At 35.9% G+C, this 25,480-nt stretch overlaps 1 protein-coding gene across 1 annotated transcript in view; it reads left to right on the forward strand.

The window, feature by feature from the left end:
• The window catches only part of DOCK4 (dedicator of cytokinesis 4), a 262,203-nt gene that overhangs the window by 187,673 nt on the left and 49,050 nt on the right, over positions 1 to 25,480 (forward strand). Inside the window, exons 24-30 of the mRNA XM_075147683.1 lie at positions 257 to 384; positions 2,563 to 2,697; positions 7,743 to 7,841; positions 14,686 to 14,780; positions 22,249 to 22,324; positions 23,920 to 24,020; positions 24,689 to 24,747. Coding sequence (XP_075003784.1) covers positions 257 to 384; positions 2,563 to 2,697; positions 7,743 to 7,841; positions 14,686 to 14,780; positions 22,249 to 22,324; positions 23,920 to 24,020; positions 24,689 to 24,747 — 693 coding nt within the window. The remainder of the gene's footprint in view (positions 1 to 256; positions 385 to 2,562; positions 2,698 to 7,742; positions 7,842 to 14,685; positions 14,781 to 22,248; positions 22,325 to 23,919; positions 24,021 to 24,688; positions 24,748 to 25,480) is intronic.

Below are 25,480 nucleotides of genomic sequence, written 5' to 3' on the forward strand. Positions count from 1 at the left end.
CCACACAGTGGTATTTTTCTCCATCCATGATATGACATACTGACTTTCAGCATATTGTTTATTCTTCAGATATTTGCTTTAGGATATTATGATTATGAAGTCAAAGCTTCTGCTTATCAGAAATGTTGGTTAAAGCAAGTAAAAGCTTCTGCTTATCAGAAATACTGTTTTGGACTGAAGACACATTTTATGTCAGTATTAAAATCAAATGATTCCACGAGAAGCTCCTACTCATAAAATTCTTCATTTTTTCCAGATTCTCGATATATTCTTCTTCCGGTAGTTTTACATCATCTCCACATGCATTTACAAGAGCAGAAGGACCTTATAATGTGTGCACGTATCCTTAGCAACATATTTTGCCTCATCAAGAAGAACAGCTCAGTAAGTAAACACCATGTCACATCCACAAGGTGTTGAACTTCTTTATATGGCTCAGTGACATTTAATGTCACAAACTGGACCTTGACCAAGTCCATTTTAAAGAGTTCTCTGTCTAATGATTCTGCATTTTGATTTCTCATAAGCCTTTTCTTCCCATGCAAGAATATTTTAATTGTAGTGCATAGTGTTCTGCCAAGCTTTGACTCTTTTTGAGTGTTGTGTTAGACATAACGAAATGTCCACTTTCTTTTAAAGGCATTTTCTATTGTGGGCTCATAGTCATAGGGGACACAGGGGTGATATAGGTAAATAGATTGATGTGAGTATTGCAAAGGGGCTTGCACTTGGTTGTTAGCTGATAAACTTTGTGGCCGATTTCTGATGTTTGTGTTTGCAAATTCGTCTGTCAAAGCTGCATATGGGAACTGGCTTAGATAGGTGTATTGCAAATATGAAGATGATGATGAGTTCTGACAGGCAAAGGGATATAATACAATGAAAAACAAACATTGCCTATAGTTAGTGCAGTACATACATATCAAGGCCAGCATGCATTATGTTTTAATGCATTACTGAGCACTGTTTTATGTGTTTCTTCATTTCATACCACTGTCAGCAATTAAAGTTGCTCCATCAGTGATTTGCTATGGATGCGGCTTGCAACTTTGGCACTGTAACAACATTTTCATTGCAGTTGCTCCTGGATTAGTATAATACCTCATCACAAGATAAAGTGAGAGATGATAAAGCATAGCTGTGGTTTTGGACTGGGAGAAAGGCTTACATATCTGGTCTTAATTTCAGGAGATTTTTCATTTGGAGACACAAGAGATGTACACAATAACAAGTGGGTGTCTACATAAAATTCTCTCCAATGTTCAGGATATGCAGCTACTCTTTTTAGTAGTCTTTGAGTCATTGAGAATATTAACAACTTGGTGACTTTGATATGATTTTTGTGGATCAGTTCAGAACTTCATTCCTTCTATGGTAATCAAGATAATCTAGAGGTTGAGGGGACAAGTGAATTGGCAGTCAGGCAGCTTTGAAAATTAAGGTTGGTGGCCATTCTAACAGTAGTTTGTACATGAGTCCTCACAGTTGATACAATTCCTAAATACACTGTATACTGTCTGCCTTCATAAGAAGCAAAGTTAAAGTTGTTTGATACCAGATGAAGTGACAGAGAACATGGCCATGACACTAGACTCGTCTTGAATCCAAACAAGAATTTTGAGTTTCGTTACAAATCATATGCTTTGGGTGTGTAGGAAGCAAAAAAGAAAAAAAAAAAAAAAAAAATCACTCCTACACCTCAATGTCAGCAAAGTTGAATGATCTGTTTGTCAGCTGAGTTTTAGTTTGGTTGTGTGCATTTGATTATGAAGTGTTTCTTTCTGTGAAGAAATGTCATCTCAAATTGTGGATAAAATCGCTCAAATTAAGATGGTGGTGTCTGCTGCAGTGGGGACAGAAAACGTTGTTGAAGCAGGGAAAACATACTTCCATCTGAATTAAAAAGGAAAAGTAACTACAACTTGACTTCATCAAGTGTTTTCATGCATGTAATTAAGGTATTCATGGTCTCTTTTGGCAGTAAACACTTTGGTTCCTTTGTGTTAATGTTGCGTACAAGCAGTTGTAGGCTTACATAAATGACTAATTTGTTTGTGCTACTCAGTTGATGGGAAGCAATGTAGCTGGTCGTTACTGCTGAAGCAGGTCTTGAAGGTTGAGCACCATCTGTTTGTTTCTGGTGATAGTTTCAAAGTGTGAAAACAGAATTCTACTTTTTGGAATTTAAGCCTCTCCTGGCAATTTCCCCAGAAAATATATGGGCGTTACCTATAAAAATCTGCCCGAAAAGTTCTCGTGTATTATTTACTGCTTTATTCTAAATATTAATTGAAAATAGAGCTATGCTAATTTGATGAATGCTTACGTATTCAAAGTCACCCCCGTAACTGTCCTCTATATTTCAGTGCAATGTAATTAACTGAAAGCTGTTAGAAAAAAATCAATAGAATTAAACAATATCTTAATTGGAGAACAACCCTTGTTTCTCGAATGTAACATTCGTAGTAAAACTATCATTAGTTTCTAAAAAAATATCAAAGGAAATATGCCTGTGGTCATCTTTCTATTTTAAAATCTTAAATGCTTTATTTCTTATTTAAGGAAAAATCTGTCCTGGAAGAAATTGATGTAATTGTAAATAGCCTGCTCGATATTCTGTTAAGGACCATACTAGAGATCACCAGCCGACCACAACCATCAGGCTCTGCTATGCGCCTCCAGTTTCAAGATGTGACTGTAAGTTTTTTATAATGAAATAGCTCACAGTTGTCATTGGTTGGACAACTAGACTTTTGACAATATTGTCTTTAGATTGTAATTCACAATGTCAAGATTTTGTGTATAAAACAGAGAATGAGGAGAACAAAGAAAACTTTTCTTGCATTTTATTCATTTTCAGTGGCAATAGTAATTTTTTCCTCAAATTTATTTATAAATTGTGACCCAGAAAAAAACCCAAAAGAGAAAATTTCTTTTGAGACTGTTTCAGGTCAATAATTATTTCATTACGTTTCTTTTGTTGACAAATTTAATAGCTTTCTTGAAACTCTTTAAGTTTGAATTCCTCAAAATGGAAGAGTATCAATCAATAATGTTTTACTTCCTAAAATGCATACATTTTTACATGATGAAGCAGCTCTAACAATTCCTGCAGAATCTGTGATGATAACTTGTACAAATCCAAATTTATTAATTTGTCGTGGTTTAACCTGGCAGGCAGCCAAATACCACGCAGCCGCTCACTCACTCCCCCCACCCCCAGCGGGACGGGGAGAGAATCGGAAGGGTAAGAGTGAGAAAAACTCGTGGGTTGAGATAAAGACAGTTTAATAGAACAGGGAAAAAGAAGGGAAAATAATAATGATAATGATAAAATATACAAAATGAGTGATGCACAATGCAATTGCTCACCACCCGCGCTGACCGATAACCAAGTAGCGATCGGTACTTCCTGGATCACGCCTACCCTTCATATACTGAGCATGACGTCACATGGTATGGAATACCCCATTAGCCAGCTGGGCTGGCTGTCCTGATTATGTTCCCTCCCATCTTGTGTACCTAGCTCAGTCAGTAGGCAGGGAGCTGTCCTTGGACTAGGAGGGCACTTAGCAACAACTGAAAACATCAGTGTGTTATCAACATTCTTCTCATACTAAATCCAAAACACAGCACTAGGAAGAAATTTAACCCTATCCCAGCCGAAACCAGGACATAATTGAAAGGCATTTTATTGTTCTCTGGGCTGAGCATTTGAGCTTTCATTTCTATCACATGAAGTAGAGCAAAGAGGATGAATTTAGAAGATTAACAAATGATATTTTGGTCAACCTGCTGTAACAACTCAGGCAAATTAGAAGGTTGAAATGCAGGCATTTACAGGAAAGCCTATGATGAGCATTGACAAAACAAAATGAAGTGTTGTTTTGCTTTGTTTTCAGCAAGGTTCCCAGTTTGCTTTTGAAGGGCAAATCAGTTCTAATATAGCAAGGGATATGACTCCAATATGAGGTGAGGGTGTGATATTTTGTGCAGAGAACATACTGTGCTGTATGATTTACCATCTCATTATATGCTTAATTAATTAATTGCCCAATTTTTACACTGTAATGGTTTTCGTTAATGAATAGATGGTTGCTTTTCGAACCAGAATTTCCTCTGAGATCAAACATTTCAAAAAGCATTTAATAGCTGTGTATGAAATGTGTTGTTGGGTTTTTTTGTTTGTTTTACTTTATCCCACAGAGAACAAATTTTATATGGAGTGTTTTATGGAGCTGACCAAGCTCTGTAGTATGATAACACCATGCTTTAAATCACTGTGATTCAGCAGGACTATATATCTAAGAGTTTGTTTTTTTTTTTTCTTTAAATTACAAAATTACAAATGTATGCTGTGTGGCATATCAGACCATTACAAGAACATCCCAGCTGAAGTAAGGGTTATAGTATTAGACTGTTAGTGTAGCAAAGCTCTGAGCTTATTGGTTTCTTCTGAGATATCCACTTGCTTGCAGATTAAGTTTTCATAAAACACCACGACAGCCTAATTCTTTCACACCATAAAAAAATTAGAGTCTGAAAGTGCTTTCAAGTTGCAAAATTTTCTTTTTATGCATCAGAAAAGCCATGTCATTGTCACCACAGGCATCTCAAAGAATACTTAACGTGGAAGTGACTCACAGCACAGCATAAGGCAATTACATACATTTATGTAGAAACATCATGCAGCATGGGCTTATGGCAACACATGGAGCCAGATTCTTGGAACTATTTGTAGAGCAAGTATAATAAAGTACTCAATGTGAGTACAGCAGTAGAGTCTGTTCCAGTATGTTACTATTATTTCAAGCTGCATGTATCATAAAATGTTTGTGAGATGTATCAGGGCAGCACACTGGATAAAATTTTGTCATACTTTTGCATCAGATAGTCTTCCTTGTGAAAGTAGTCCCAAACTCATCTCAGTGTGATCTTCTAGGCCCACATGTCACTTTTTTTCTGCTCAAAGAAGCAGCATAAAGAAGCAGCATACAATCAGGCAGCATCAGGCTGTGTGCTGCCATGACTGCACTGTTTCTTTCATCTCAAGTAGTTTTGGTACCTTGGTACCATTTCAATTTGCCGTGAAGAATCTTTGTTAGATGGTAACCTGCAAGATGGATGTGATGCTTTAAACTGAGCACAAAGAAGACATGTCTTCAGGGTGTCAGTGCTACAGATGTTGCACTAACAAGCACTGAATTTATTGCAATGGTGAAAGTGAAACTTCTACTTTAAGATGTCAGTGATTTAGACCCTTAGATTTCCTTAAGAAAAATGCATTGCATATAAAGAGTTAGCACAAAGCAATCCAATTAAAGTGAACCTTTATTAATGTCAGATCTTGGAAGTTCAGTCCCTCAGAATCTAAATTAATTGCAATTTACCTGTGAGCTCCAAGTATTTTAACAATTGCGCTCCTTAAATAAGACACGAAAAATTTCTTCAGGATTCTACCTAAGTGAATTGGATATACTGCTTGGCTTGACTTACGACACTAGAATAAGATCCTAAATGGTTTTTACCAAGGTCGTTATGTGTGTGGAGTTTGCTTTCGTGCATGATTTTTGTGTACCCTGACTAGTTAGTCTGTGGCTAAGACTGGCAGAAATCTTACAACATACATTTTTGTGTTGAGTTCAACAAATGCAGCTGAAGTTCATTGTTACTTTAAAAACAAGCTGCCTGTATAGGTACCTACATTTGAATTAAAAGCTCAAATTTAGAAGTCAGTTAACAATTAGCTAAAGCTGGTACTCTTTTAAAGCTAATTTGACTGTCAACTATAATAGTACAGCTTTCTATAATAGACTGTGATTTTTAATATACTACTATAAGTTGAAGTAAATGTGGGAACATATAAGGAAGGTGACTGCTTAAAATGCTTGAGCAAGAAGGGAAGTATTCAACAGGTTCATACTTAAATTTTGTCACTCAAGCTAGCAATCAGGTAAGCTTACACCCTTATTTATTTACTCTGCTTATTTTGGCTAATTAGCCAAATCTGAGTGGTCTCAGATTTTATAACTGGAATAAAAGTCACCAAAAATTATGCCTATTTAGATGAATCTACATTATACTAAATGGCATGATATAATCATATTAAAGGTAGATATAATGAAATTGAAAATATTAAAAATAATGATAAAAGACCAAAGTCTTTTTGTTTTCTGAAGAGAACCTGATAGGATTGGAAATAAATTTTCAGATATTTACAAGATAGCAGCTGTAACCTTGATGGTTATGCCCAGAGCATGAAGATTAAGAGACTTTGTAGCATTAGGATATTGTTTTGAGAATGCTATGTTCACTGTAAAAAACAATGGTTTTTCAGGGACATAATTAATTTGGGATCGTTATTTTAGTGTGGAATCTTATTATGGGCAAGACAATTATTATTTTATCACCATCTTGCCAGTGAAAGCCATCACCTCACACACCACCAAATATACAAGGTATAATCACAAGTGAATTAGGCCTTCCAATGTAAAATCTGGAATAGCCATTCCTGTGAAAACATACTCCTTTTTTATGTTATTTTCTGTTTTTAATGAAAGACAGGGGAAAACCTTCCCAAAATTTGACTTGACAAACTAATGAAAGACACCATTTTTAAGTACTGTTATCATACCTGTCTGTTCTCCAGTCTCATTCCCCATTCCTGGTAGATAGAGGCTAGAAGCATATTTCCCACTTCTAAACAGGCTTGTAAGATTTCAGAATTGTTCTTTTTAAGCACTGCGATGCAATCCAGACTTTTCAGTCTTTCCTGTCCTCATCCATTCTGCAGTTGAACCAGATTGATACCATTCAGTGTTTCTTCCCAGTTCAAAAGTGAACAAGTAGACAGGAAAGGGAGAGAGGATTAAACTATTCCTTCCCATAATGTCTTGGTCGTTTGATCACTCACTGGAGATACCCAGTGCTGTTCTCTGCTGTTTTGCTCCTGAATCCCATGCTGTTTGAAGGACAGCCTGGCAAAAGTGCATCAGTAGAGGCAGGGAGGAATCCGCACAGCAGTCCCGTAAGTCCCTCAGCTGCTGCCTGGAGCATCCCTTTTCTGGAGCGTGAAGTGGAGTGTGAATCCAGGAATTGGCACTGTGGGAGAGCGTGGGCTTGCCCTATGATTAAGCTCAACTTCTGGATATATGTTTTAATGAGAAATTCCTCTGTAGATCCAAGGAAACTTATGATCAAAACGTTTTCAAAGTTTGTTCAATCCTATAAATGAGTTTTCTTTTTGACAAAAACTTTTTTTGTGATGAAAAAATGTTTTGAAAAAATTCCCAGCTAATTCCATTAATTTCTTCCCTAAAGAAAAATAATAGCATTCTTCCCAGAATTGTTGCAAAATACTTTTGTTTATATTTGTTTCAAAACTGAGCTGACTAAGAGGTTGTAATTTTAGCAATTTAAATAATCTGTTTAAAAACAGATACAAGGGAAACAAGTCACAAATCAAACTTTTACTGGTTTAGCCCTTCTGGAACTATTTCAAATAGGTTTTGTTAAGCAAGTAAACTGCATTTGGGGAAAAATAATTCTATAAATGGAAGGAAGTTCATAGATAAATCAGTGTATTTTCACAAAATATGGAGTCTAAGAAATATTTCCTAACTGTAGATTAATTTCCCTTCCATTTGTTAATTATTTTTAAGAGCTTATAATATGACAGTTTGAGCTCAAATACAAAAGACGTTATAATCTATAATATTTCTATTCTTGGCTTATTTGAACAGGGGGAATTTGTCTCCTGTTTGTTGTCACTCTTGCGACAAATGACTGATAGACATTATCAACAGCTTCTTGATAGCTTCAACACAAAGGAAGATCTGAGGGTAAGTAACAGAACTGTCTTTTCACTTGTTCAGGTCTCTTTTTATTTCTCTTTTTGATTTATCTCCCTTTAAGATATTCCTGTGCTTTGATGAAACACTTCAGTATTTAAATGCAATCTGTTCTTCAGATTAGCTAACTTTTGCACAGGTTTTTTTCCCACACTCTTACGGTGGGACTAGGATTCTGTTGCTTCTACAATGACAGCAGATAGGATAGGGATGGGGGGGACTATATAATAGCTTTAAAGCCATAAACTTAGCCTCAAAGCCTGTTTTAAAGACGGTGTCAATCTAAGGTTACACAGTTCTGCTTGATTCGTGCTGCCAGGCAGTTGGGTTTTTTGTTTTATTGTATGTATTATTTATTCATTCATTCATTAAATTATAAACGGCAATGGCAAACACACAGCTTGAGAAATGCATATTCAACTAACTCCATTTTTCTTAACTGTGCAGCAAGTCCATTGGCAGGAGGACCTGTCAGACTTGTAACGTCTATCTGCCCAGTTTGATCATGGAAGAGAGTAGCTGCAGAACTCTTTCAGGGCAGCTTCTACCAATTTCATTGATGGAGTTACCAGGTTCATAGAGATACAGCATTTTTAATTCCTTTTTGGAGGAGGGAGATGGATTTTTTTAAATGTTGTAAAAGTTAAGATTTTCTGTATAAAGATAGACATTAAGACTTCCACTCTGCTAGACCCTGAGAAACGTATATAGTACCAAATTTGATCCACACAAGAAATCTTGAGCGATCACTTATGCCCATTATTCAGCCAGTGATCCTAGATAAGAGAGTAATAATGTCCTAGTGTGTTAGTATATTTTTAGATGTTACTTTTAAATTACCATTTGATAATCTTAAGTACTAGCCCGAAAAGGGGAGTCTAGTCATCGTGCAATTTGGTATTTCCTTAAATTCCTGATAGCTGTTCAGAGCTGTTCTGAAGAGAGCATACCATTCATGAGTGCTGTTTCTTTGTAGTGAGATAGTCATATTGAGCTTGAAAGATAGAAAATGCTGCTGAGAAGTTATCTCTATCATGAATCTATCTAGGAGTTATATAGGGTGGACCATTTTTATATTAGTATTACAGCGTCTGTTTTCACCTAGCATAGTTGCTATCCTTAGGCAATTTTTAGTATATGTTGTGGAACCCAGGCATTTTTTACTGAAAATATTTTCCCTTTTGTTTGAGTTCTGAGCAGGTCTATATTCCTAGGTTTAGATTTTTATATTTCCTAGAGGTTTCAAGCTTGATTTCTGTTTGATGTATCTATGAAATACAGTATTGGGTTTATTCAGACTTTCTTGCTTCTAGAACATGAAAAATTTCTAGAATTAATGCTTGAATGGTGTTTGATTTGACACATTTATATTCCCCCCACGCACATACCCTACTATTATACAGAGACATATGGAAAGCAGCTGTAGCCAGTGCCATCAGCTATCAAAACAGAGGTCTTATGAACTCAAGTCCAGAGTTTGTTATTTCCATTCAGATCTCATCAAATCAGCATCAGTTCCACCAGTGATGCAGTGGCAGTAGGTTGATCATAATTAATGCAGCATTCCTTCTCTTCTGAATCTTAAATAATATATTGGTTTTTTCCCTCACTTGGAAATATCAAATATCACTGAAATGCGTATAACTGAGAGCAAGAGGGAAAGATGAGAGCTAGTGTGTGAGGCTGACACTGCGATTGATCATGAGGTGATTGTGTATGACTTAGGCTATCTAAACCCTCTTGTCACTTACCTCTGTATTTTTCTGCTTTGTTTGCCAAGTGTGGAACTTCCTTGGTATTTTATACTGCTTTAAGATATGCTTCTTAGGAAATGACATCAATATGAGTAAATGAAGATTCAGAAGGTGTAAATATCTGTGATAAGTCTTTTTTTTGTCTGAGATGCTTTTAGATGCTGAACTAGTAGCCATAGTTAATCTTGTGGCTGGTATGTACTTTGGGATTTAAGCTTCAGTGGTAACTACCATCAGCTTGCTGTATTTTTGAATCCTCTTTTTCTCCCCTGGTCAGTGATGTCAAAGTGGATTGCGTCTTCCCTAAGCCACATTACAAGTTACAAATCTGATATGGGGTTTGCAAGGGACTTACCTGAGTGTAACCCAGGCCTTTGAATTGCTACCTGCTGTGCTTTTTTGCTTTGACTACTTCTGTTTATAATTAACCATCTATACTGAACGATTAGGCACTGATATCATAAGGTATTTCTTCTTTCTTCCAGACTAATTCTCAAGACGACTATGTCAAGTGCTTGCACAAATGCATGTTTGCACAGCATTTGTGATACTATTAAAAAATAGCCCCACCAAACCATTTCTCCAAACAAAAATTCACTCATGCAAGTACTTGTAAAAAGGGAATGAAGGTTGTCATTCGTTCTATTGAAATATATTTGCAGTTCTTACTCTTTTTTTTTTTTTTAACAGTCTATACCAGAATTATTAAAGACTCTTTCCAGCTTGTTAATCACGATACAGCAAAATGGAGACTTTTAAGGAATGACATGTACACATTTTTATATGACATGCGTCTGAGCGATGCTTTAAACAAGTGCTTGTTTATGGAAATATTTCCTCTATTTTGTGAATATATTTAGTTTAAGTAATTGACATGGTGACTATTTTTATTTTAGTTAGTTCTTTGAGAGAGTCAGGTTTTTTCCACACAAAGCAGAAGATAGAAAAAGCATTTTATATTTGAAAACATGCAAATGAAGTAAGAAAGAAATGACAGGGGATTCATGGCTGAGTGGTAGCACCAGAGACTATACTTCACTCACTTTTTGAAACATTGAATATAATGAGGCAGTAATTTTAAATGCTTCTTTTTATCTTTCAATGTTATTTTAAAGATATGCTCCTTTTGTTTACCACAAAATACCATCTTTCTCTAGTAAATGTATTTTATAGCAATTTATAGAACAGAGGCGCCCTGGTAGGCGGATATTTGCTGCCGCAAAAAAGCTCAGATATAATTTCTGACAAAGGTAACAGTGGAAGTTATAAATAGGAGGAGAGAAGTGGAAAAGTGAATGAGAAAAACAGTATATGTTAGCACAATGCAGCTTTGACCACAGAAAGGTGCTTTTGGTTGATATGTGTGGGTTTTTTAATTAATAGATTAAAAGAAGACAAAACAAACAGATAAGCACCTGCCAGAAGGCCTAGTTTTTATCCATTGGCAGTGTACCCTATAATAATGTGGCAGAATAGATATACAGGAGAGATCTGATGAAGGAAAAGATAGTATTTCGCAGGGATGGGTATAAACCTTACCAGTTCTCTGATCCCTCTCTTCCAGCTAAAGGAGCCTGAGCAGGGTAGGGTGGGTGCTGAACCCTACCACCAAGTGCAATTTATTCCACAGTTCTTTAATGACCCCTTGGACACAGGCTGTGAGGGGAATGTCTCTGGTGGAGAAGCTCAGTTCTAGCCACCATCCTTCCCCTGCTATGCAGGGACATTCGCTCACGTATGGGACTTCTGAAAGGATGAGTGCTGGGGCAGAGGGGTAGCTCTGAAACAAATATTTGGGTGACTTCTGATGTAGATTGAGGAAGCAGTGAAGGAAAGAAGATATGGGAAAGGAGTTGGCCACAGGATGGATGAGTTGTTTGGGCAGAGACAGCTCACTGTCGAACCGTCCTCTTTCTTATGGCACCTTGGCACTCTGCAAAAAACCTCTAGGATGCTCTACAAAGACTTCATACCAAGTAGCTTGATAACTCTGCAGCACGAACCAAAGCAATGGATGATCACGCAGTTAGCTTCAAAGTGGACTGTTGACCCAAACTAAAATGCTAATATAGATGGACCCTGAGAGATCCAGTGAAGAGTCTGACTTGCTTTACGTAGGATTTTGCATGCACACAGGGAAATGTGAAAGAAATTCCAAGGCAGTTTTTGATTAAATGAATAGATGGTTTTCAGTCTTTCAGAAGGCCATGCTTCTCACTTAATCACAGTTCGATAGTTTCATCAAGCAAATATTGCTACTAGAGGAAACTAAACTGTGATATTGTGATATTATTTTAAGTGGTGTAAGACAGTACTAGAGCTTATGTACACTAGGTAGGAATATTAAGAGATGGTATTTAGAGTATGTAAAAGGACAAAATTACTCCCTTGCTGTCTCTTAAGATAGAAGGCATATGAGACATTAATTATATCTGTACTCAACCAACCAAATGTTAGTTCACTTATACTGCCGGAAAAAATGTTTTTTAAATGTTAAAATCTGTTACTAAATCATTATGATGTGTTCAGCAGAGCAGATACAACTATGAAAGACAATAGTTCAGTGCAAAGGAAACAATTCAAAATATAGTTGCAAAATTGATCTTCCATGAGTGGTACTTCATAGTAATGTCTTGTGATGTTTGGACCATGAAACAAAAATGAGCAATTGCATCATGCAAAATGCCAGGCATTGTAATGCTGATCAGAACATTTTATGGAATTTCCACATGGAGGTGGGTCCCTTGGGAGCGAACACCGGCACTGAATATTGATGAGCAGTGCTGACACACGAAGGATACCAGCACATTAATGGCAAAGTATCAGACTAGTCAACTGGCATTTTACCCTTTGGTTATTTTCAGGTTTATAATGGATTCCTAGGGAAATGTATTGCCAAATATACAAAAACTGAATCATGAAAAATAAAAGTTAGCTACAGATTAATTCTGTTAATAGAAGCTTAATAGTTGTATCTTGAAAATATTACAACTGACTAGTTTTTCTAAAGTTTTTTGTAAGTTATCTCTTTCTTTCAGTTATATTTCAGCTTCGAATTATACTGCATTTTGTTTATATGTTTTTAACATGTACTGTAACAAAGAGCTCTTCAGTCTTACTCGGGCTTTTCAAATCCACATTTCGTATCTAATATCACTTATCACTAAATTGATGACACAATTTTCTATTTTTTCTGTTAAAATTAGAAATAATTAGCCTGGTGTTAATGATTCAAAATTTAATGCCAATGTCTACATTTGCTTTGTTTTAAAGTTTGCTTGGAATAAAAGATTTATTCTGTTTTTAGCCTAGTTACCTAAAGAAATAAAGTATATATGATCTTCCTCTCTGTCATTCTTTTCTTAATGACTTTTGAACAAGCTGATGAATTTTAGCAGGCTTTGGCAGTGGCCTGTGAGTCTCAAAGGCACTAGGTTTACACCTCACGCAGCCCTTGGGTTTTCAGTCCTCTAACTCCTTGGTTTCCCAACAGGACCCATTTGGTCTCTTCAGTTCAGCAGCCAGTCAGTTAGCTTCCCTAACACCAGCAACATGTATTGTGTCTGGACAACAGACAGGATAAAAATGAGATATGGGAGAATTTGGGACATTATTCTGAGGTGACATACAGCAGCATTCGAGGCATTGCCATATTGTTGGGATTATGGCACAGAGCTACAGGGATTACAGCACAGGGAAGGGAGGTAACCCTTAACGAAAAAAAGGAGCAGGCAGAAGTGTTGAAATTTAACTACAAGGTGCAAAGCTATAGGAAAACAGTCTGGAATAAATGTTTCTTGTAGAGCTACTTGTTTATCTGTAAAGCTGGTCACCTGCATTCAAACACTATGTTATCTGCAATGAGTATCATTTATACTCTTTAATACAGAGAATTTTTTGGCATCTTGCTCAGAAAACAGGTTGTCTCTTTTATGTAATCGTCTCTGGTGGGTGGGTGCAGGGATCTCAGCTGCCTTTCCCAGCGCCTTCATTCGTCCCCCTTTACAGCGATTCTCTAATGAAAGACATCTGTTGTGCAATGCCTGTCATCCATGCTTTGGTAAATGCACTTGAGAATATATTTTGGTGTTCAAAATTATTTGGTATTCTTTGATTGTATCTTCATCTCATCTGTGTTTCGGGCTAACTCTCTACAAGTGGTGCGGGCAGAATCAATACAAAACATTTTGAGGTCAGGTGCCACACTGATTGTTAGGCATGTTATATCGCTTGCCTCATGCTCTTCATGATGTCAAAAGCTCCATTTTGCTTACTAAAAAAATACTGACAGTACTATACACAATCAAGGTGGGCCATTTAGAAATATTACCCTTGTTGGTAGTTTTATTTGTGAAAAGGAAATCTGAAAAACCGTGTGCTGAGAGGAATAGTTTAATTTAGTTATTTACTAGTGAGTTAAACCACATAGGAGATGATAATGCTAAAAGCAGTTAAGCAGTGTTTTCTACATTCAAAGTAGCTCGCATGTGTTCACTATTTTTATAGATTCAGCAAATGAGGCAGAGTGGTTAAGTGACCTGCATACAGCCCGCCTGCTGCGATAACAGTTCAGGGGCCTGGGCATCACTATTGAATTCGCTGGTCTTTGCAAACCCAATGATAAAATTGTCCTTATACTCTCTCTCTTTCCCACCAAATAATGCCACTTTTAGAATAAATCTTGAAAGTGATGAAAACCTGCCATGATTAAGGAAATATTCAGAACTCTGTAGTGTTTGTAAAGTGCTTTTTTGATTTGCAAATTTTTCTCGGGATTGCATTTGTGGAAGTGTATGAGTGGAAGCCAAATGCATCTTTGACATTTCTCTTATGCATTCCTGTCAATCAAATGGCACATTAAATTATTTTCCTCCTTTTAAGAAAAATGAATTAAATCATTATGTGAAGCTTTCTTGGGGAATAAAAAAAAAGCAAAAATATTCAGAGGTGTATCTATGTTGAAAATAAATGCAATTCTGCTATTTCAAGAATGATTTTTTGTCTCTGATTAAAATATATTTAAAGCTCACCCCTCTTTTAAAAGCAGCAAAGACATATGACTGTTTCTTTTCCTTTCAAAGGATTTCCTGCTGCAGATTTTCACTGTATTTCGAATACTAATACGACCAGAGATGTTTCCAAAAGACTGGACAGTGATGCGTTTGGTTGCAAACAAGTAAGGCATTTTTAATGTTAATAAAAAATACGGGTAGTATGTGAAGATCATGGTATAAGTAAGTAAAGTTATATGATGTATGTAATAAAAATTCAAAATATCTTTTATAATGCTGGCTGCAGTTTTTCATTTTCAAATTTAAGATTTAAAATCTCTGGACTTATTTTGCAAGACAAATTCGTAATATAATCTGTACCTCTTTCTATTCTGAATTTCAGTAAGCACATATAACTGGAAACTCAGAAACACTTTTACAGTATGAAGATGCTAAGCATCAACAGCTTTGTTTTCCAAGTAGCAAATGACAAGTCTCAACAGAACTTCATTTCAAATCTGTTTGTTGAAATGCTGAGTTGGTAAAGATCTGTTTGCTCTCAAGAAGAAATTATCTGCTGTAATATCATTAACGATGTTTTGCATGTTTGTTAATTTAGTGCTTGTCAGAAGAATCACAAATTAAAAATCACAAATCAGGAAATGACGAACAGCACAGGCAACAGTAACGTAGGGCTCTAAGCATTGCCTAGCGATACTTTGAGATGTAACCTGCCTTTGAGCTATTCTTCCTCTGCTCAGGCCTTATTTTTAAAGAAACAGGTTCCCAGTGTTTCTGAGAAGTCATTACAACGGGTCTGAAACTACTGAATTTTATTTCACCTATATCACCAGTTGTCCTTTTTTGTAGGCTTAGCTTTAGATCAGATAAGCCAGCTGAACAGTCAACACGGTTATACAAACACCAATGTTGGCAGAGGAGGGGGGTTGTGTTGGGCAGACCTGGGAATCCACAATTTAGGATTGACTTAAACTTTCATGGTACGTGTTGCAATGCGTGATGGAAATTTGTTTTTAGTCTGTGTTGTGCCTGCTGGCAGCAAGGAGAATGTAAATTCATGGTGCTGTACAGACTAGTAGTAACAATATTATTGTTACAATTAAATTTGGCAAAACTTGTGTTCATGATACACATTTGTTATGTGTGTCTGTAGATATGCAGGCATCATAGTATTTGTTCAAACTTTGTCATGACTTGAAAAAAAAACATTTTTTGCTCATTTTTATTACCTCACTTAGTGTTGCTAATCTTGCCAAATTTGAATTCCAGCAAAAAAAAAAAATTGTTGATAATCAAAGAATGGATATGATCGTTTATTTCTGTGTATGATATTAAAGAAGATACGGCTAATACCAGCCTGCATCTGGTAATCATGCTTAAGAAATAAATTGAGCAAAACAGGAAAGAGGGGAAAAAACATAGGAACTTTTAGACTAAATATATAATCTAAGAAATTGTTATATATTCCAGAAACAGCTGGCTTGGCAGATGGCTTTGCAACAGCTGACATGTACAAAACTAAGATTTAGGAACGACCTTGGCACATGTTTCTTGGGCTGGTGGTGTTCAGATATGCTAAAGATGATGATACTAAGTTCTGCAAAAGGAATATTTACTTGCGCCAGTATTTTAGTTAGCATCACACACTTCCTTTTATTAGTTCATCATGTTGTTTCTGACAATCTAGGAGGTGACTCTATGTCCAGCAAAGAAGATAGGCAGAAGTTAACAATAACTGCTGGTGGGAATTGGCCATGAGAAGCCAATCAGATTGGCTAACTGAACCCGATAACACACAATTACATAAGCATTACTGCCAGCAAATGGGATGTAAACACATCTTTACCAGTTCGGCATTCAATAATTGCTTTGCTAGGCGTTCGTTCCTTTGTGGAGGAAATGCTGGTTTGCTATGAAACGGGGTTGGCCAGGTGTACTTAAAAGTGTCGTGTGAACTGAAGACTCATTGTTCCTATGTTATATATCTACGGCTTAGTTTCTGTGAGGCAGCAGAAAGGAAAATCCACGTCTGTTCTCTCCTCAGCTGCAGAGCACTAGTTTTTCTGGAGCTGTTTCTGAACAGGAGCTCCTTCCTTTCACTTGTGTCCCCCACTGCCATTGCAGTGGCTGCCTGCCTTCAGCTGCCCCAGGGTGTTCAAAAGCACAGAACCAGAGAGTAGTAGCTTTGCTGGAATTGTCCCAACCCAAAATCTTTAAGTGGAAAGGGAAGAGCCTAGAGGCAGGATGAGAAATAAGGGCACTGCCCGCACCACAGCCAGAAGTGGCTGTGAGCCATTCTCCCTGAGCTTCACTTGATGAGCCAGAGCGCTTCCAATGATCTGAGACTCTTCAGGATTGCAGGCAAAACTTCTTGAACTCCTTCCTCCTCTGTTCATGTCTAAAAGGAAAAACTACAAGGTCTAGCCCATCTTTTTAAGAGCATAATCAAGTAATCCATTAACAGTCTAGATGTTTTCTAACTCCTGCTTCCCAGGAATAAAATGACTGTCGTGTTTCCTGTGTCAGATGGCCGCCTTCTTGGTTGTCTGGGCTTCAGCCCGAGAATCGGTAGCTAATCTGAAGGCAGTGTGTGTCTTGGGAGCTTCACCCATCACTGCAGTCACATCACCAGCAGCATTGTCTTTTCTCTCCCCTGTCCCTAGAGTGATACAAAAATTCAAACTGTCTGGTATTTACAGGAAGAGAGATTTAGCCTGTCTGAGCCTAGGGAAGAAATGAGTCCTAGCAAGGATATAATCAGGTAATAAGCTTTTCCTGAGGGGAAAAAAAAATCATTTTTTTCTCTTATTTATATATGCAGAACTTCAATTACCAGAAAGATTTTTAGGTCTTAAAATGCCATAATTCTTTCAATATGTAATATTTATGTATAAAAATATTGCTGCCCCCTGGCTTCTGGATTTTTTTCTTTCTTGTTGCAGTGTTTTCAGTAATTATGTAGCATCTGATACTTGGATGCTGTCTGGGATAAAAAAAAAACCAGAAGATACTGTAAGCTCAAGACGACAAATCTGTAACTATCCAGAAATTAAGATACTTCATGATGACACATGCATAATCTATAATTCTGAATGTCCGGTTGCCCAATGAAAAAGTATTAATGGCTAGCATTATAAAACGACCAAGTGAAGTTCCAAAATTTGAGAAATAAAGTAACATTTGAAAAGGCAGACTTAGCACTAAAGCAGAGAAATAGATCTTTTTTGAATTGTGTTCTGTGATGGGAGGAGAAGAATATGCAAAAAAACCCTTAACGTTTATTAGCTTCTAGCAGTTGAGCAATGAGACAGAGTTAGTATGTTTAAAACTGCATAACCATCTAATATCTGCAGTGAGCTAAGCAGCATACATTCAGCAAAGCAAAATAATTACTTATGGTTATCTAATATTTCTAACATGGATGTTACTGAGTGACAAAATATGTTTTTATATATATAGTGTGGAAAATATAGTTTTAATTTCTTTCATTATAGGGATAGACTTCCTTTCTACATCAACTAGGTAGTAAGCTAGCTTGCTGGCCCTCTAAGCAAAGCTTCTATTTGTAGCTGCAAATGAACACCCTATAATATAGGAAAATGTCTGAATCAGTTGCCTAGCGCCAGAGAGGAGTCCAAAATTCTATAATAAAATATGCCAGACTAAAATTGAAACTTCTGGATAACACCTTCATAACGTCTCTCTCAACTGAAAATCACTGTGTAGTGGTCACTTGCCTAACTTACCCTAAGGTTAGGAAAAGAATCACTTATCTAATGCTTTAATTGACTGGCATCTTTTGAGAGCGTTTAACAGACTCAGCTGAACTCCAGGTATGTCATGTTTCATTAACAATTGAGGAGGCTTTTGGAGAGCAAAGTGAGTTTCCATTACTTGCTGAGCAAAGATTTGATATTTGTAACATACTATGCCTATGTATTATTGAACAATGAACTAATTTTCTACTGCTCTAAGTATGCAAGAAACTTTCATTTTAAAGATCTCTGTATGATTAACTATGTATATCCTTTCAGCATTTTGTTGAATGGTAAAGATGCTAGATCATCCAATTCTCAATATGAATTTTATAAGCATACAAAATGGATGTGTGGATATTCTTATTTATAGTAAAATAATTGATCTGTAAAGTAAGATTTACTATAGTGTATTCCTTATACTAAAATTCCAAATATATCTACTGACGGTTGGGTATAGGGACTTTAAACAGAGAATCCTTTCGGTTATCTAATTCAATAATGACTGAAAGACATTTTTTTTTTTTTTTTTAAATAATTCAAACGGAATACACAGTAAAGGAAGACATTGAATTAGCATTAGTTTCATCATTATGGCTGCTTTGAAGAATCCTGTTAGCTCCCATGGTGTGGGAGTCTGAGACTCCTACAATGAACAAAAATTCTTGCTTTTATGTAATACACAGTGTTGCTAACAACATTCTTGCTTTTATGTAATACAAAATGTTGCTAACAACTGAACCTGACATTCAGTCTGTCACAAAAAGCATATATACACATAGGTATGCATGTATGAATAAGTTTATATATATATAACAATAGATATATACACATATATGTGACTCTAGGTTCATTTAATTTATTTATGAAATATGAAAGAAACTTTCTTTTTGTTGAAACACTTCCGTGCTTGCAAAAATTTCACTCTGAAATAGAAAAGGATTAAATGAGAAGCTAATGTTATATATTTGTCCCATATCAGAATGGGAAAGAAAGCTTTCATTTTCTACCATTGGCTGCCCAGGCAAAAGCCAGGTTGCCAGAGCACAGTCCAGGCAGCAAACCAGTTGTTGAACTTCTGGAGGCTGCTTTGGGTTTTTCAAACAGGTTATTGCAGAAAGGTTTTCTGTGAAAATTTGATGGAAAAGCCACTCTGTCAAAAATAGCCTGGCCGGACCTTGGGTTAGCATTCTGTATATGAGCCCAGAATAATTTAGTAGCTAATAGCAGAGGTTTTTCTCCTGTAAAACAGTCAGTGGTTGCGAGCAAATTTGTGGCAGGTGGTAAGAGGAAGAAAAGCAAGTCTTGTCACAAACTCAATGTTTTCTAGTTTGATATTCAAATGGATTTCAAATAAATGTTGTTGTTGTTTTGAAATCGTTGGCTGGGAAGCAACTTGGAATGTGAGTATTGTACCAGATCAGGCAGCTGTCCATCTGTCCTCTGGCTGCTGTCTGCTTTGTGCATTTTTGCTTTTTTTTAATAGAACCTACATTATTTGTAGGAAAAGAGGAAAGAGAATGCCCAACCTCAGCAATGTTTTTTGTCCTACCTGATTTCAGTTTGTTGTGGATTCAGAAGAACAGACTGTGGGTCAAAAACAATGGCTTCATCTTTCTATGTTCAGTCTGATATTTTGAGGTTTTTTATCTACAACATACACACTCTTGCTCTACAGACCCACATTTTATCAACTAACCCATATCAGATCTTTGGCTTACCAAATAAATCAAACCTGAGCTATGGTGCCTATAGCAAGAAATACCTGCATTGCAGTTATTCTGTTATCTCAGGAAAATTCGGCAAAAAATATTCTAAAAATTGCATATAAGATTTTTACTCTAATTACCTTCTCATAAGAATTTAAGCAGATCTTTCTCTTCAGTTTCACCTGGCATGGAAGGAACGTGGCAAGAAAGGAATTGTCTCAGACATAAATAGAACTATGCGATGTAAACTTGGCAATATGGTTGCAGTTCTTGAGATCTTGTAGAATTTTCTCTTGCATGCAATTTTTCAGAGATTTATTACTTTGGACTTAGGTTGAAATTTTATATAGCAATAGTTCTGATGAACTGACCTTTTCTATCAGAACATCTTCCTGAAATACGCAAACTATTTCCATTTTGTGAAACATATGGGCTGTAAATTAAATCATGCAGAGTAACAAGAATGACAGGACTCTCTTTCTTATCCATGCCTTGATTCTTAGCTTTGCTTATATTACAGTTTGTTAACGTTTCACTTTGTCTTCCATGCTGCAACAGGGAGTGCTGTACACTGTAACTCCCCCTTAGTGAAAAAAGTGGGGTAAACTGTACAGATGACTGCTAAACATGGAACACTACTTCAATAGAAAAATTACAATACAATTGTTGAAAAAATAATATATATGAAAATTATATTTGAGCAACGGAACTAGAATGATTGAAACTTAAGAATCAAGCAGTGTTCTAAAAACAATCTCAGTCTTGGCTATTACGGGTGTTCAGACACATCAACCAGAAGGTAAAGTTTGGCAGTGACAGGCATTTTAAAAGTAGAGAAATGGAAGCATCATTTGAACTAGGAGTAAGCTAAATGATACATAGCCATATTGCATTTATAAACTTGAAATCTGTCAAAAGTGCCAGAAGAAAAAAATAATTTATTTCCTAGGTAGGTTGGTTAATGTGTAATTCTTCAGTGTTGTGAAGATAAAAAATATTATACCCTTAAAATATATATATTACTGTTATTATATTTCATAAAACATGTTTTGTCTTGAATGCATTGCAAAAATAGTAAAAAATGAAGTCCAAAGTATGGAAAGGGAAGCAAACTTTACCATACAGGTCAAGAACCGTGTAACACCATACAGGTCAAGAACCATGTTCAAAGAAGTACTAGATGTATTAATAGTAGATAGATGGCAATTAAATGAAATGAGTAGATATAACCTTTTTCTCAGAAGGTCTTTAAACAGTTGATTGTTGTAAAAAACATGACTGTAACAGTGAAAAGATCATTCTATGTTTATATTTTTTCCTCCCCTGTAAACATCCACTACTGACTACTTTCAAAAAGAATTTAAAGGTTTATATGGATTTTTGGTTTGACTAAATATGTTGATAGACACAAGTGCTGCAGAGGTTAGCTTAAGGATGGAATCATTGAAATGAATTATATTTAAATAATTTGTAAGGATGTTCTGTTTCTGTAGATTACCAAATTTGGTTGCTACAATGAACAAGGCTGTCATTGACCTCTGGTGACAACTACTGTGAAAGGATTTTGGTCGTATATATTTATCTAAGATAAATTAATGTAATTCAGGCAGGTGTCAATGTAGGGCAACGCATGACCAACATACAGAATAAAGATCTTTAGATGCAGAGCTCATGCAGTTTTGCATTTATCTGTTGCCATTAAAAAGACTCTTTGCCCAGAGGACTGTCAATATTGTATATTGATCATTACTAGGTATCTTATATTTATAATCTATACGCACATATTTCTAGTACCAAGAAAGCTGAAAGCAAATTGCCCAACAAATATTAGTGCTAGTAGGACAAAGTGTGTATTAAATCCGATATTAGCATTATTTGCAGAACAAAATTTATGGTTTGTCTTTTTCATCAGTTATATTCTTCTACACAGAACATCTGTTTTCAGCACACATTCTTACATCACACCTATTTTTATTATTTCTTTTCTTAATGTGCACGTTTTCTGTCAACAGGTGCTGTTAGATATTTGTATATGTTTAAAATGGAGTATTTAATGCCACCGTACATGCTACATCTATTTCTTCACTGGAAAATTGTCTAGCTCTGAATATTAAATATGAATTTCCACTTAATGAAAACTACTGTCATTTTCATTCTTTTCTTCCCAGTGTGATCATTACTACAGTCTTGTACCTTTCGGATGCCCTTCGTAAAAACTTCTTAAATGAAAACTTTGATTACAAGGTAGAGTAAACGTGTCTAACATAAGATAGATGCAATAGCTGCTACATCATCCTGTGCCTTGGTTTTTTGTTGTTAAACTTAGCTCCAGCATCTAAACAGCTAGAACATATACTAAATCAGCCATTTCAAGTGCTCAGAGATTAAGTTTTTTCTTAAATACAGAACTGTCTTAAAAATCAGGATTGCTGTGGGTTTTTTTAATTTCTTCTTATTTTTCATTTTGTTATTTCAGCCTTTATGTCAGACTACTTGTTCAGGATTTTTTCATAGCAATTTTTTGGATTATAGAAACTAATTTTATTATTTGTCTGTTACTTTGGAGTTATCGCAGAAAGGAAAATTATTCCATTTTTGAATCGATGCAAATTTATCAAAATGATGGGTTTGCATTTCTGTAATTTCTCTCAAGACCAATTAAGATGCTGCATAATTAAAATTAGAAAATTATGACACTGCATGGTAAATGTAGTTAAAGATGTTAGTGAGTACCTTATATAGTAAGATATGGCCCCTATGATAAACCGTGAATTACAGAATGATGCTTTTAGGATTCACATGAGAAGACCTAGGAATGTGTCTGAAAAGACCCATTCCCATTGAAACCTGAACGAATATTCTGCCCAACCAAGAAACATTAGTCCAATTGCTTCATCTTAAAAAGTGCAGAATTTCCTTCCCAGAGAAGATGGCAAGCTCCTGTTGACTTCCAGCAGAGTTGTGGGTGCTTCTCTGAAAATCCAGACTCCTGTTCGAGAGATTGGCAGGAATGCAGATTTATATGCTTGACATAACTGGACATGAGGAAGCCTATCCTTTATGAAGTTCCACGAGTTCAGAGGCTAAAGCTGATAAAAGAATTGCCTGTAGACAAGGCATCTATGCTCCTTAAACTTGCTTAGCAATGTTATTACTATCCTGCAGAACTGCAGTGTCTGGAATACACTCCGCCTACACTTCTTTCTTCCTCCTGCCATGGAGCATCTATAATTGGGTTATAATAATTAGTATTTTAAATTTATCTTTCAATTTGTCTTTAAATCTTCTAAGTAGAAGATTCAACATCTGATTCATAAAGCATGTGCACAAAACATCTGTATATTTGCAATATGTTTACAAAATCTGGTTTTGTCCAGTGAAGCCTGCAGCAAGTGAGACTTGCAAATAATATTATGAAGTAGAACGGGCCAGAGAGTGACAATTCTGTTGTGTGATAGCTTTTGAGGTGTCAGAATTTTTTGGTTTTTGGACTTAAAGGCATAACTTTTTGTAGTCTTCTATTTAAATATACCAAAAAAATGTTTCCAAATCTAGAAGGTAAGATTTTCTGGTTTGGAGGGATGAAAAAAATTTATCTGCAACTCTGAAACCTTTACATTTAAGAGATGTAGAATATGTAAAATAGATGTATTTCTGCTGAACATTTTGGGGTTGTGAAAAGTATATTTGGATGTAAAGAAATGTAGTCATAAACAGTTTGAGTAATTTATTAGCTGAGACTGAAACAAGTGATGTGATTTGAAAATTTGCATCTTGAGTGGTCATAATATGGTGGTACTGAGAAAATGAAATAACCAAATGCCATATGCTTATTGTAGATATGGGACTCCTACTTTTTTCTTGCTGTCATTTTTATAAACCAGTTATGTCTGCAACTGGAGATGTTCACACCTTCCAAGAAGAAAAAGGTTTTAGAAAAGTAAGTACTGCTGTCAGCTTCTAGAAGATTGTAATAGATCGAACACTTCTCAAAATGCAAGGCATGGGAGGTTGCAAAAAGGCCTACCAAAAAGGTAACGGTAACAGTATTTCCATTGACTGGAATGAGAGTTGGCTCCGGCCCTTTGTATAGGTCTTCAGAGCTGATAGCAGCCTTCACAGAAGTGCCCAAATTGGTTCAGATACTGGGAGCAAAATAGCCATGTTGAAGCAGTGCCAACGCTAATTTCCAGTTCATGCATAAGTTGATTCACAGTGGTTCAGGTGTTTCTGCCAAGCACTGCACTGTTGTCTGTATGAATTAATTGTATTTCTTTAAGCTACAGCAAAACTATTTGTTCTCGGAGAGAGATCTACAGCATATTACTGCAAAAAATAGCTTTTGCTTCACAGCTGCGTTACTGATGTGTAGCATTTAGAAAGAACTGATAGTTTTGACAATATTGCAAATAAACCTGGGTTTAGGAATCCGGTTTTAGCTGGGTACAATGGAAAGAGCAAAAAATTGGAAGAAATCATCACTTTTAAAGTAGTTTTTTATGGACTACAAATGAGATATTGCATTTAATGATGTCACAGAATGGCATATGAACTTGATTTTCTTGAATGATCCTTTACTGTTTTGCTTTATTTTTTAAAACATTGCAGATACGGTGACATGCGGGTAACAATGGGATGTGAAATCTTCAGTATGTGGCAAAATTTAGGTAAGTAATTAAACACATCATCAATAGCTCATAAAATGAAAAACAAATATTATTTCTTCACCTATTAAATACACTTGCCAGTGATAGAGGAGTTGTTGATAATTAAGTTCACATGAAGTCTTGATTCAAGTTTAGCAAAACCCTAGTCATCTGTAGTTCCCTTCTTTATAGCTAAATTCAGCTTTCTAAGCCTTGATACTGTATCTGACCTCTCCCTGTTTCTTCAAAGAGAACTGAGAGAATACCATCAGAGAAAATTAGACAAGAAAGTACTGCTGGTTTTGGGCAGAATTATTATGCCTGGAAATATACTTATGTTCACAATTTTAGTTCTGTTGCCAAACAGTTTAAGGAACAGACATATATCTTAACTCTGAAGGTCTCTTGAGATGCTGGATTTGCATCAAATCTTCCCCTAAGTCCTAGCTGCACTGAAATATAAAGACATAAACAAATCAATGACTGATGTATAAATGACACGTTGGACAACACAAGAAAAATATATGCTTGGATATAAACTCAGGAACATTTTTATATTTATAAGCAATAACCGTGCAAACTGTTTGAAAGTATGAGCCTCAGAAAAATGCAATTAAATGTTGTTTGGGAAGAAAATCAAAACTGAGTAGAAGATATTTGGACACTACGTTTGTCATCTTTATATTTCAATTATTCAATAGTTCACTTCATTAAAGGGCTCATTAAAGATATGAAGACCATTGGTGGTTACTGA

The sequence above is a fragment of the Calonectris borealis genome, chromosome 1 (assembly GCF_964195595.1).
Source record: "Calonectris borealis chromosome 1, bCalBor7.hap1.2, whole genome shotgun sequence".
Taxonomy (NCBI): domain Eukaryota; kingdom Metazoa; phylum Chordata; class Aves; order Procellariiformes; family Procellariidae; genus Calonectris; species Calonectris borealis.